The 12,309-nt window shown below is 52.5% G+C and overlaps 4 protein-coding genes across 4 annotated transcripts; 2 read left to right on the top strand and 2 right to left on the bottom strand.

Moving 5' to 3' along the window:
- Positions 1-5,728: 5,728 nt before the first annotated feature.
- Positions 5,729-7,399, bottom strand: J4E78_001403 (uncharacterized protein; the record flags this gene model as incomplete). Its single annotated transcript, XM_049362062.1, has 3 exons — positions 5,729-6,638; positions 6,690-7,101; positions 7,156-7,399. The coding sequence occupies 3 exons, from the start codon at positions 7,397-7,399 to the stop codon at positions 5,729-5,731; spliced, it is 1,566 nt and encodes a 521-aa protein (XP_049227345.1).
- A 546-nt stretch (positions 7,400-7,945) lies between these two features.
- J4E78_001402 (uncharacterized protein) lies at positions 7,946-8,829 on the top strand (the record flags this gene model as incomplete). Its single annotated transcript, XM_049362061.1, has 4 exons — positions 7,946-7,985; positions 8,040-8,547; positions 8,604-8,703; positions 8,755-8,829. The coding sequence occupies 4 exons, from the start codon at positions 7,946-7,948 to the stop codon at positions 8,827-8,829; spliced, it is 723 nt and encodes a 240-aa protein (XP_049227344.1).
- Positions 8,830-9,138: 309 nt separating this feature from the next.
- J4E78_001401 (uncharacterized protein) lies at positions 9,139-9,857 on the bottom strand (the record flags this gene model as incomplete). Its single annotated transcript, XM_049362060.1, is given in 4 exon segments — positions 9,139-9,158; positions 9,178-9,559; positions 9,612-9,825; positions 9,853-9,857. The coding sequence occupies 4 exon segments, from the start codon at positions 9,855-9,857 to the stop codon at positions 9,139-9,141; spliced, it is 621 nt and encodes a 206-aa protein (XP_049227343.1).
- A 1,607-nt stretch (positions 9,858-11,464) lies between these two features.
- J4E78_001400 (uncharacterized protein) lies at positions 11,465-12,308 on the top strand (the record flags this gene model as incomplete). Its single annotated transcript, XM_049362059.1, has 3 exons — positions 11,465-11,504; positions 11,558-12,183; positions 12,237-12,308. The coding sequence occupies 3 exons, from the start codon at positions 11,465-11,467 to the stop codon at positions 12,306-12,308; spliced, it is 738 nt and encodes a 245-aa protein (XP_049227342.1).
- Position 12,309: the final 1 nt, after the last annotated feature.

Raw genomic sequence — 12,309 nt, 5'->3', positions numbered from 1 at the left:
CTTCTTAGGGCACTATACCATAGCGGCGATTTCATCTACCAAGGCGCAGTATGCGAGAGCGTGGTTTGGAAACCACCTTTTTGTCACAATTTACGATAGCTTCTATCGATGTTACTTTGAGCGCTTCATGAAACAGGTTCGCATTGCATTTTCTCATGCTTCTTTGCCTAGTGACGTACACACATGCACCCCTCAGAACTCCAATGCATCGACCACAAAAAGTAGCACCGCTCATTCGGTACACGGCAGCACAACACCAACGATCGCAATACTAATCTTCTCCACTTGCAACAGGTGGGGCCGTACTCAACCACCGCGCAATCACCGACGTCACAGCGAAACCACCAACACAATCAGTGATCATCCCCAAACTCCCCGATGACCAAGAAAACTTTTCCCATCCACCATCCACCACTTCTCCACGGTGAAATAAGCACGGCAAATCCCATATCCATTCATCGCGTCCTCAACGCGTCGGTTCACTTTCGCCGTACCTGTCGATCTGTCCAGCTCGTTTCGGACAGCGGACAAAGCAAGCCTTATCCTAGTACGGAAGTGACATGTAGATCCTTGCCCGCGTTTTGGGACAGCGACGTGTAGGTGTGTCTGGGCGTGAAACAAGCTTTTTTAGGGCCGATGGCCACGTGTGAGTGATAGGGGAGGGGGAGAGGGAGATTTGAGGGGGGGTTGGGTAGGCGTTGTACGTGGGAGGGGTGTGAGGATGGTGTTGTTGCGTCCAGGTACGTCTCCATCTGTTCGTCATCGAAGCAACTTGATGAGACTGCGAGCTTCTGGATAGGACTTCTGAGCGTTGCGTAGGGGATGGATTTGGTATGCCGCCGCTCCGTGTGAAGGCTGGTCCTTCTGGTTGTACACCATGTGCACACCAGATCGACTCGTGTCGCAGTCTTGCTCACTATCGTTCGAGCCGTACTATCGATTCCATCCTGCCAGGGCGCTTCAACTTTAGCGCGGCCCATGGACATGGCATTGGTTCAATACTTCGTATCAAATCCCATCTGCGGTCGCGTATTGTCCTCTCTATGTCTGTCTGGTCAAATCCAGACATCTCGTAGAGCGCAGTCTCAAGCTCATACTGTTTTGCGAGCCCTGAGAACGCATAAGCCAGTGCAACTTGATGGAGTTGCGACGACCATTGCCCCTCGTCGAGCTTGTGGGTAGAGAAGCTGAGAAGCTTTGCAATTACGGATCCTTCTGATGACGACATTAGATCCCCATCGACATGCACGCAGTACTTTCTGTACATGTCGAAGGCGACCATGAAAGGAGTGTGGACCCTTTGAGACACATCCTCGAAGGTCACTATTCCTGAAAAGTCCGTGCTCCCGTTTGTAGACAGATAGGGGTTGAAGCCAGCCTCGAGAAGGATTTCGATTAATGTGAAGTTTGCAAGTACTACTGCGGTGGCGAGAAGGCAGATTCCACGTCCGGCTGTAGGACTTTTTGAAGCCGCCAGTCTTGACAGAAGTGGCTGCAATACTTCCCTCTGTCCATATGCATCCTGGAGGAATCTCCAGTCGCAATCTCGGTTTCCAGTCAGTATCGTAGCGCCAAGCCTACTCAAGGCCTCGACAATAGTCTCGTGACGGCAGACGACCGCCATCTGTAGTGGCGTAAGTTCCCAAGGAATGGTATGTACAAGAACGCGTTTCCCCCGAAGGTCGTGCCGGTACTCGAGCGGTAACCGGGCGTCGATATGTCTCACTGTTTGGCCGACTACGTCTACCAGAAGTAGATTTCCGTCCACCACTGCAGCATGTAAGAGGCTCAAACTAAACGCATCCCATATGGGAATATCTCGACCGGACCAAAGCAGGGACTGGAGTAAACGTAGCTCGTACTTGTTGCTGGAATCCATTGCAATCATCTGGAGCCTCTTCTGCGGTTTAACACAGAATAGGAAGGCCTTGAGAACCGGATGGCCGACACAACTGAAGTCTTGATCTATGAATGACAGGTAATCTCGCAAAACATCCTCCTTGGATCTACCCAACACAATCTGAATAGAGGCATATTCGAGGATCCGATGCCGAATGTAATCATGGAGCGGCCCAGGACAGAACGATGCTGTCGTCTTGGATTGAGAAGGATGACCTACTGCCGCTACGGCTAAGGTCGAGTCTACATGTTCGAATCCAGACTCCGAAATTGTAGTGGAAACAGCGTTTGCGATAGACTCGCTAACCGGTTGCAGAGAAGGATCACGCTCAAGTATCCTTGAGCTTTCGACGAAGTCGCCACTGGATTCCGCATTTGGCTCGCGAGGTTCCAACTCGTGATCTCGTCTTTCGCCCAGCTGATGCTCTTCGATGCTTGAGTCTGGTGCAGGTGAGGATATCGCGATACCGTCGGGTGTTGGAGAACGAGGCTGTGGATGGAATTCTGTATAGCTTCTCAGCTGGCTGTAATAACCGAAGAATCTATCGACTTACGCGACATGCATCGACCAAGAGTCGTCTCGCGCTGCCTAAGCCTTTGCAGTTCAATTCTCGTTTGCGAAATTGCGACGCCCCGGACTTTGACGACGGTTGGGCGATTGCGCTCGTTCAGGCGACCGAGGATAAAGTCCCATTCGCTTTTCCGCACATTTTTCGAGACGCGCCATCTCTTGAAAGATCTTTCGTATTGTGGTTTTCTTTTGACGAGTCAGCGAGGTAAATTCTGGGGTCGGGAATCGCTCACGTTCGAGTAAAGCCTTGCTTGGCCATGGCACGCATAACTTCAGACAGCGGTTCATTTTGCTCCACGTATAGTTTGAGGATGTCGTCTTTTCGTGAGTTCCACTCTGACCGGTCTACTTCAAGTCTTCTGGGCATCTTGGAGCTCATGGGCGAACGCCATAGGCTTTCCAAAGTAGTATTGGTTTTGCGAGTAAGACTTTGGAGCGACTGCTTCCCTGTCGCAAGGCAGCTGTAAGCGACGCAGAGCTGAAATGAGCGTAAACCTTAGCAATGGTCTGAATGAAAACGTAGTAATTCTTGCAAAAAGAATAGCTGAGAAGGCCGTGTGATGTTCGAGCGTATCCTTGATTGTCATGTTCGGCGGATGGAAGGTGCGAATGCGAACCTTGGAAGGCATTCGAGAAGGAATGCAGCTGGCGGCACCCCATTGGCCGCTTTCAGAATCATTTACTGTACAGCGCTCTGTACCCGCATAGAGCCATCGCAGGGTCAGACCCGACGGAGCGGTCATGGCCATCGTGCAAAGACTGCGCCTCCGTCATCCCAGGCCTTCGATGATTGGTAACTGCCAGAATCTTTGGACGCATTCGACACGTATTCAACTGGAGTAGATCAATATGCTACATCCTGCAAACGAGATGGGCAGCAGGGCATGCATGTTAGTGGGTGTGTGCGCATAGGGGTCTGACCAGTCTTCCGTCCCTCCATCTCTACCTAGGTAGTTCGAGCAATTCACACCCGCGCGGCCAGGGTTTTGCTGCACATCCCCCTGCGCGGCTAGGGTTTTGCTGCACACCAGCATTCCACGTTGAGCACCGCCGTCCACGAACGCCGCTGGGCGCGCCACATTAACGGTCCACGGACTGCCACAGTACCGTGCCTACACGACCAACAGGCTGGTTGCAGTCGTCCCGAACCCCTGCGGCTCGGTCATAGCGTACCATTCACGGCTTCGCCAGGCTTTCGATGAGACGTCCTGAGAGGCTGGGATCAGAATCCTTCTTGCTTTGCGCTTCAGCCGTTGCGAGTGTGCAACCCCCGCTAAGGCTGAATTGAACCATCACAGCGCTCCGGCCGGCGCCATCTGGCTGCGCAGGAACGATTGGTCGCAATCAAAATCCTCACTCCGACGGTTCGTATCCGGCACTCTGGGTCGCCATCCTACGCCTGATACAAGCGACGATGGGCGGATGTTCAGACAGTGCTGTGCAGACTGGCGTCCCGATACTCTTTGGATTGATCAGGCGAAAATGGGTCGCCAAAGTGGTTGGCCGTCAACACAATCTTCGACCAAGGGTGCATGATGTTGTCGCTCTGTCTTGAAGGCTGGGAAATAAAATCGGTGTCATACAGTCAGGCATGCTTGCTTGATGTTGGACTCCTGCAGTAGCAGGAAGTATATAACAGTCATCGCTCGCTCCCATGCCCAAGATCAAGCAGCAGCCGCAAGATTCCACTGATTTGAGATCTTTCCATACGACAGGGAGCGCTCTGCCAATTCTATCGTCATTGTACTCGATTTCTAGAGCATGGCACTCGACACCCAAAGCATCGTTGCTATCGTCGCTCTCTTCGTCACATGTCCACCAACTATATGGCTTCTCTACAAACTATATATGCGGCGCCGAGCTCGGCAGGACCTTGGTGTGTATACATCCTCTCACACCATATTCGCCCGCAGCTAATACGCCTAAGAAACGAGCGCTATTCTTCCGATACACACACCTCCTCCAAATACACCGATCAGAAGTCGGAACATCTTACTCCAACACCAGCGTTCGCATACGTGGTCGCTACACACAACCATCATGCTCGAAGATATGGCGTCTGCATACCATCATGAGTCGAGATGTACATTGGCACACCTTCACGTGTATATATCCAATACTAACTCGATATGGATAGGAGAATCTAGTTCAGCGCGAAGCGTCCTCATGTAGATGCGGTCGATCGCTCGAATTTTCGGAAAGCGTTTTGGGATGCAGACACCCCGGGTTATCGAATGCGGACGCAGACCTTGCTAATATAGTAGACGTCGTGAATGATGGCGAACATGAGGAGGTGGAAGAACTAGGCGTTGCCTGCATTATACGATGTGATAAGACGGGTGTATGTAGACAACACCGATAGCATGTCGGTCTTCAGGTTGCACAACACCTTGATGGGGCTCTCTCATATGTGCCAATACCAGTCATGCATTAGCGATCCCGTCTCTACACGCTATTCCCATTCTATGCTCATGGCACCGCAGGTCGCTTCTTGACAATGGACGGTTTGAGTACCCTCTGATATCGCGCCAGATCAAAACTCCCATCTTCCAGCTCTTTACTATCCGGACCATCGGCCCAAAAAAATGTGCGACACTTCTCAAGCACCGTGTTATCATCAGCCAAAGTCGCCTCGCACCAGGTCCAGATGTAAGCACCGGTCTCGTACTCCTGCAAACGCTTGAAGTGTTCTTCTTGGTATACTTTCCACACCACGCCTGACACTTTCTCATCGGAACAGCTAAGTACGAGTGCTGGATATATACTCCACATTCTGACTCTGAACCCGGTAATGGTTGCAGGTCGTGTGGTGGGGAGCTTGGGGAGGTTCAGGACCGCTTGTAGGACTTCCGGGTCCATAAGTGAGCCGTATAGGAACATGTAGCATGGACTAAAGGGTTGATCAAATGATACTTTTAAGGCATTCGTATTGTGACCATGCTTTGGTTGAGATGTTGGCGCGGATACTTTTAGGTTTATGGCCTTTGAGGCGGGCTTTGGGGCAGGCGGAAGAGGAGGTGGGGTTGGAGCAGGCATTGTAGCAGTATTTATAGCGATATCCATAACACTGTCGCGCTCGTGAGGGTCAAAATTACTGTCACAGGAAGATGAGACCGAGGCTGTGTGGCATTCAGCGCGTCGAAGAAGGACGGTGGAAGTGCTGCAGCCTAGCCTCTAGCGTGCACAGCCCCGGGCATCGTCGGCCCCCGGGGCCTGTGCCAGGTCCAACTGCCCCCGCGGCGCAACAACAAAAGAACGCTATCGCTTCCTCTGAACAACAACCCTCACTCCCTGCGTCCCCGGCTTCGCGCGCGGAACAAAGCTATCAAGGTACAAATCGACAGCATCGCGCCCAGTCTCAAACAGCGCGCACTCAAACCTCCGAAAGAAACTCGCAATGCCAATGTACAAATCCGCATACGCAAGCTGCATGCCCACACAGCTTCGCGTTCCACGTCCAAATGCAATCAGGTACTTGGTTAGCGCCTTTCCATCTGGTGCCTTTGCATCATTTGCCCAACGCTCCGGTATGAACGCGAAAGGATCGGGGAAAATACTTGGATCATGAGAGGCGGTGTAATGGTCCATGCTCACGATAGTGCCTACAGGGAGCTGGTAGTCTACTTCGGGGGTGTGGTAGACTATGGGTGTTGGTGAGAGGCGAGGGATGCGCTGAGGAGTGCCGTAGCCGAATCGCAGGGCTTCGTTGACCACGCCAGTTAAGTACGGCAACTGCATCAACGCGTCAAGATTCGGGATGTGATTTGGATCTGGAATCGCTGCGTTGAGTTCAGTGCACAGCTTGGCCAGCGTCTGGGGATTGGCGAGCAGGTGGTACGAGCATGTCGACAGCGTGTACATTGTTGTTTCGATGCCCGCGCCGATGACGGAGATGGCTTCGTGCTGCAGGCGTTTGGTGGAGAGTTCGCTAGGTGGGAGGTCGGACTCGAGGAGAGCTGTGAAAAGAGATGGGATGGCCATCGTCTTTTCCCCAGAGGCGTGTACGGCTTTGGCGTGCTGAATTTGCGTCTCCATCTCTTTGTTGAAGGTCATGACAGAGCGCATTGGCGGCGACAGGAGCACGACGAGCCAGTCTGGGAGCAGCTTCAGGGATCTGATCATCCATGGGAATTGTGTGATGAAGTGAACAGGGTCGAGGAGATCAACCCTGGAGCGTGTTAGTCATCCTACTTGTGTGATTTGACTCAAGATGGCATACATGGCGTCAGAGAATTGGGCGCGAAAGTCTGGGTTCAGGATGAAGTCATACGGCTTCTCGAGACAGTATCCGACGACGATGTCCGAGGTGAAGGCGCCCCACATATTATTCAGGTTCATTGTCCTCCCGTTGGCGACGAATTCGGAATCAATGCGATTGCAGAGACGATCCATATGACTCTGGACGTGAGGCGAGTACTGAGTAATCTTACGTTTAGAGAAGAAGGGGTTGAGCGCGCTACGACGCAGACGATGAAGACTGTGCTCAGCAGTAGCGAATGAGGACATCTCATTGTTGAAGCGGTGCTCGAGATGCTTGAGCTTGTCCGAGTGACGAGACTGCGCATACAGGGTATCGTAGAAGGTGGGATCTTGGATGTGTACTTCATTTGGACTAACACGCACGATAGGCCCTGCAACGAAGTGATGAGCAAAAAGTATTTGCTTCCTAGACCATGTAGACATACCGTATTTCTCATGCCATTTCTGGTATTCCCACATGAATTGACCACCGGGCGCCTTGAAGCACTCATAGTACGTCTCGACCCATTGCGTCAAAGCAGCAAGTCTAGGACCTGGAACGCTCCGCAGAGGATGGAAGTAGAGACGATAGATGGAGACGTAAAGTACGTATAGCGTGAGGAACACGCTAGACACAAGTCCGATCCGCCCGTAGGTCGAGGACACAAGGTTGTGGAAGAGTTGATTCATGACAGGATTCTGAGGTTCTCAACCGCAGCCCGTTTGCGCAGACATATTGTATCAAAGCTTTCGAGCTGTACGAACGTGCACCTGAAGCTGCAGAGTGCTGACTTGAAGCATGCCTGGCAAATTCACTGCGTTTGGTGGTTGCGGAGTAGGTGAGGATGACCATGCAAAGTCATTGCAATCGGATCATCATGAGACGAGCGCGAACACAAGAATGTAATACACGGCCGCAATCTTACAAGATGCTGACCTTGCATTAGTGTGACGGGCCGCGGGTGGGTGTGCTACAGCCAATCAGGAGTCATCAAAATAATCATAAATGTAAACATCAAGCTGTGCCACGCTCGTGCACGCTGCTTAGAAATGGCAGCTCGGTGCCTTCCTGCTAGACAAGACTGCAGGTGACCGTGCAGTGTCACGTGGCTGCTCAACTCAGGGAGTAACAGCCATGGATCTGAACCATGATATTGGCCGGCTCGCGCTATAACCGACTGCATCTAACTGCAACCTACATACCATTCTCACCATACCCGCTGCACCTCCGAAAACATGTCCGGAAAGACGTATCTCATCACGGGAGCTAACCGCGGTACGTGCCTTTGACCTACTTGGTATTGCTAAACTGATTTGACTGGATATGCAGGCATCGGCCGCGGCATGTTCGACCATTATGTCGCACAGTCAAACAACACCCTCATTGCTGCCGTGCGCGACCCTGCCGGTGCTCAAGCCCTGCTCAGTGTTTCCAAAGGCGAGAACACCAAAGTCTTCATCGTCAAGATTGACTCGGCGTCCAAGACAGACCCATACGAGGCCGTGAAGGGCATCGACAAGATCGACGTCGTCATGTCAGCTGCTGGTATTGCGCCGCTCAACACCGTCGCCGATGTGCCACTCGAGGAGTTCGAAAACGCCCTCCAGGTCAATGCCATCTCTATCATGATACTGTACAAGGCGACCCTGCCCTTGCTCAAGAAGTCAGACTCGGCCCGCTTCGCCTTCATCAGCGCTGCTGGCGGCAGTATCAACAACATGCCTGAGTTTCCTTATCCCAATATCAGCTACACCGGCTCCAAGGCGCTCGCCAACGTCATGGTCCGCAAGATGGGTATGGAAAACGACTGGCTGATCACGCTGTGCATCCATCCTGGGTAAGATATCCCCAAGCTTGTCGTGTGATGCCGAAGTTGACATGTCGTGTGAATAGCCTCGTTCAAACAGACATGGGCAACATGGGCGCACGCGCTTTCGGTCTGGAGAAGGCACCGCTCACCCTCGAGGACAGCAGCAAGAACACTGCGCACATTGTGAGTTTGATAACTTCTCTACAGCGTTGTCTGTCGTTAACGGGGCTCTAGGTCGATAATGCCACCAAGAAGGAGCATTCTGAGCAATTCTTCAACGAGACCATTGACCGCCGCTACCCTTGGTGAGACGAAATGTTTGATGGTAGAGGGAGGATCGTGTCTGGACAATATGAGGATGGGCATATCGGACGACTGTGCGACGTGGAACTGGTCTTACGAATTAGTATTGTAGTTGGCATATCGAGATAAATCATTTGCACCCGACGCCTTATGAGGAAAGTTGCAGACAGCGGTTACTGTTTATTATTAGCCCGAAAAGCCATGAGTCCTTTTAACAGACTCTGTGTTGCTTCACCGTACTTTAGCCTTTGCCAATGCTCACAACAGCGATAACAAATCCTAGCTATTTTTCGGGCGAAAGCCCTCGATCCTTCGCTACGAGAGCTTCCTTGAATCTGTCACAGCTCAACTTACCTTTCGCACGCTTGTTCAGATCACCACCATGTCGGACCAGGACCTCTACTACCTCCATCGAGCCGAGAGAAAAGGCCATATGCACGGGAGTCCAGCCGTGAACATTCATCGCGTTGGGATTTGCACCGGCTTTGAGTAGCCTCGACATCACCTTCACATGTTTACCAAGACTGGCCCTATGCAGAGCTGTGTTGCCGTCACTGTCGGGTTCATCGACGGTGTACCCCGAGCCCAGCAGAAGACCTACGAGGCTGTCATGACCGGCCTCGGCCGCGATGTGGAGGTTGGTCTGAAAGGGCTCGTCGTCGTCGAGGTCGTTGTCTTCTCCAATGCGGCCATCGACAAAGAGGTTGGGGGTGATTATACGAGTGTTGATTTGTGACTTGCGCTCATGTTAGTGATTCGCCAGCTTTATGACACGTCTCGAAATTTACCGCATCACCGCTGCTTTCAGACCCAGTTTGGGCGCGGCTCGCTCCGATGTCAGGCCACGCGGTTCTGTTTGTGTCTTGATTGGAGTAGAAGCCCCCAGCGTCGTCAGTACTGAAGACCATGGCCTCGGCTGGAGGGTCGTGGGGCCATAGCACAGCGTGACGTGACTGTGTCATAGACGGTGGGAAGTTGAAGTCGGTCATGTTCATGTGCGAGCTGCATGTCACTCAGCCAGATCGCCACGCCATAGCATTGAGAGTATCTTACCGTGGTCGCAACGATGGCGAAATAGGCGAATCTTGAAGTTGGCGGAGCAGCCCTGTAATTGTGACGTCCCCTCGTAGTGTGTTGCCGTCATTGGGGGTCGTCGATGGGGGCATCGGGTCTTGCTCCGACGTCTGTAGTCCAGCTGCGTGAGGGTGAGATAGCCTTCCCTCGCTGCCCCATGCCAGCACATCGTGGTTTGACTGCGGGCGCGGCTGTATAATTGGCCCGCTCGCTGTAGCTGCAGCGGACGGTGCCGCCGCTGTCGTGAATGGCTCTCCTCCATTTTTAGTCGCCTTCTTGCCTGCAGTGCCCGAACGGTCAGTATCAAAGGGCCGAGTAGTCGCAGAAGCCTCAATAATAATAGAAGGCGCGCCTTTGACTCGGACTAGGGCCCGGCCTTGGTTCGGGCCTTCTAGCAGTCTAAATCACTTACTGCGAAAGCGTCGCTGTGCGTGTCGGTTCTGTATCTTTCGCCGTTCCACGGCATCCATGGAGGGTTGCATTGTTACGGCACGGGCAGGTGGCTTGAGCTATATAGCGAGCAAGAATGGCTAAGACTCACGTTAATGACTGCGCACACGTGCAGGGTCTGAGGCACCCGCTGAAGACAGGGCCGAGTGCTGTGGGTGATCTCAGCCCGGCTCGGAGTTTGGCACTACTCTGTCTAGCGCCGAGAGCTAACCTTGTTTCGGTCTAGACTGATCACGTGATAGCCACGCCGTCAATCAACTGCCTACCTAGGTATACAACACACTTCGCATGATGCTATATCTTATTCTATCCACAAGATTACAATGTACACATACACGGTGAGAGCTTCAAAGCAATACTGACGACTATTCAACACATCGCTATCTTGTGTGATGTACCTAAGTAGAGTTGCGAACTCGGAAACTACTCTCCGTACACCATAGGAGAATCATCCAATTCTGAATTTGATTGTCTTCCGTGCAATAGCAGGCGACTTTGTTAAGACCGCAGGCGCGTATTTCCATATGCGTGTCGATTTGTAAACACACTCATTGGCAATAAGTGCCTGTGAGCATTGGGGGTTGCAGACGAAGGTATGCGCGGCTGAACGCCCAGCGAGGTCGATATAAGGCAATCAGCAAAGGCAACCAGTGTGGCGTTTCTAGCGTTCCAGGCCAGCGGAACTCGTCGAAAGTTGCTCACCCGAAACGTGGAGAGCGGGCCGTCGATTATGTTACACTAATCATGCAAGGTCAGCATCCCATGGAATTGCGGCGTCGTCCGTGCATCAAGTCCACATTTGCAACGCAATATGTCTTTGTCTTTGTCTTTGTATCTGCTGACATTTCAGCCGCAATTGCTCGCGCTTGCGATTGACCGAGCTGACAAAGATGCAAACTGTGTCACACGTGCGCGCTCCTTCGAGTTTGGCTTATCAATTCAGCCAAACATGATCGTAGGTCTACGGTTAAGTAGACAACTGTGCTGATCAAACAACCCATACATGTCACCCTTCTCTGCATTGTTCTCCTGATTCAAGTCCGACAGCTCCAACACAGATCAATCTACCAGCAAAAAGACTTCGAACTCGTCAACTCCCAGCGACAATTTCTCCACTATGGCAGGAACAACTTACCTCATCACTGGCGCTGCTAGAGGTACTTCTGGCTGACCTAGCATCTTATTCGATGTTCAACTAACCATTCTCTAGGCCTCGGAAAGGCAATGGTCGAGACCTACCTGGCGCGCCCAAACAACACCGTCATTGCCGTAGCACGCACCACCAGCTCCGCGGAGCCACTCAAGTCCCTCCCTGTCGGCAAAGACAGCAAGCTCATCGTCACCGCCTACGACAGCCGCGACACCGAAGGCCCGAAGAAGGCCATCGAAGAACTCAAGAGCCAAGGTATCACCACCATCGACACCGTCATTGCCAACGCCGGCGTCTCTTCGGACTACGCCCCCGTTGCCTCAGTCTCTCTCGACGTGCTCAAGTCGCACGTCGAAGTCAATGCCTACGGACCCCTCCTTCTTTTCCAAGCTGTGCTGCCCCTGCTCCTCAAATCATCCAACCCCAAGTTCGCTGCGCTCGGAACGCCAATCGCCAGTATCACCGGTATGGAGAGCCGTCCGTTCCCCATGGCTGCGTATGGAATGTCCAAAGTCATGTTGCACTGGATGGTTTGCAAGGCGCACTTTGATCACCCGGAGCTTACCGCCTTTGTGCTCGACCCTGGGTTTGTGCAGACGGACATGGGTAACGAGGGAGCGAAGACTTTTGGTATGGAGAAGGCGTTTATCACTGTTGAGGATAGTGCCAACTTTTTAGTATCGACGGTAAGTTCTTGATCGCTCGTCTACTGCGCAGAGTTCGTGCTGACGATACGTAGATTGACAAGGCTACGAGGGAGGAGACTTCGGGACACTTTCCCACGATCGAGGGCGGGGACTTCAAGTGGTGAT

The sequence above is a fragment of the Alternaria triticimaculans genome (assembly GCF_023758025.1).
Source record: "Alternaria triticimaculans strain BMP 0046 chromosome Unknown scaffold_1, whole genome shotgun sequence".
NCBI classification, from domain to species: Eukaryota; Fungi; Ascomycota; class Dothideomycetes; order Pleosporales; family Pleosporaceae; genus Alternaria; species Alternaria triticimaculans.
The sequence above is the reverse complement of the archived record's forward strand: the minus strand, read 5'-3'. Positions and strand labels throughout refer to the sequence as shown.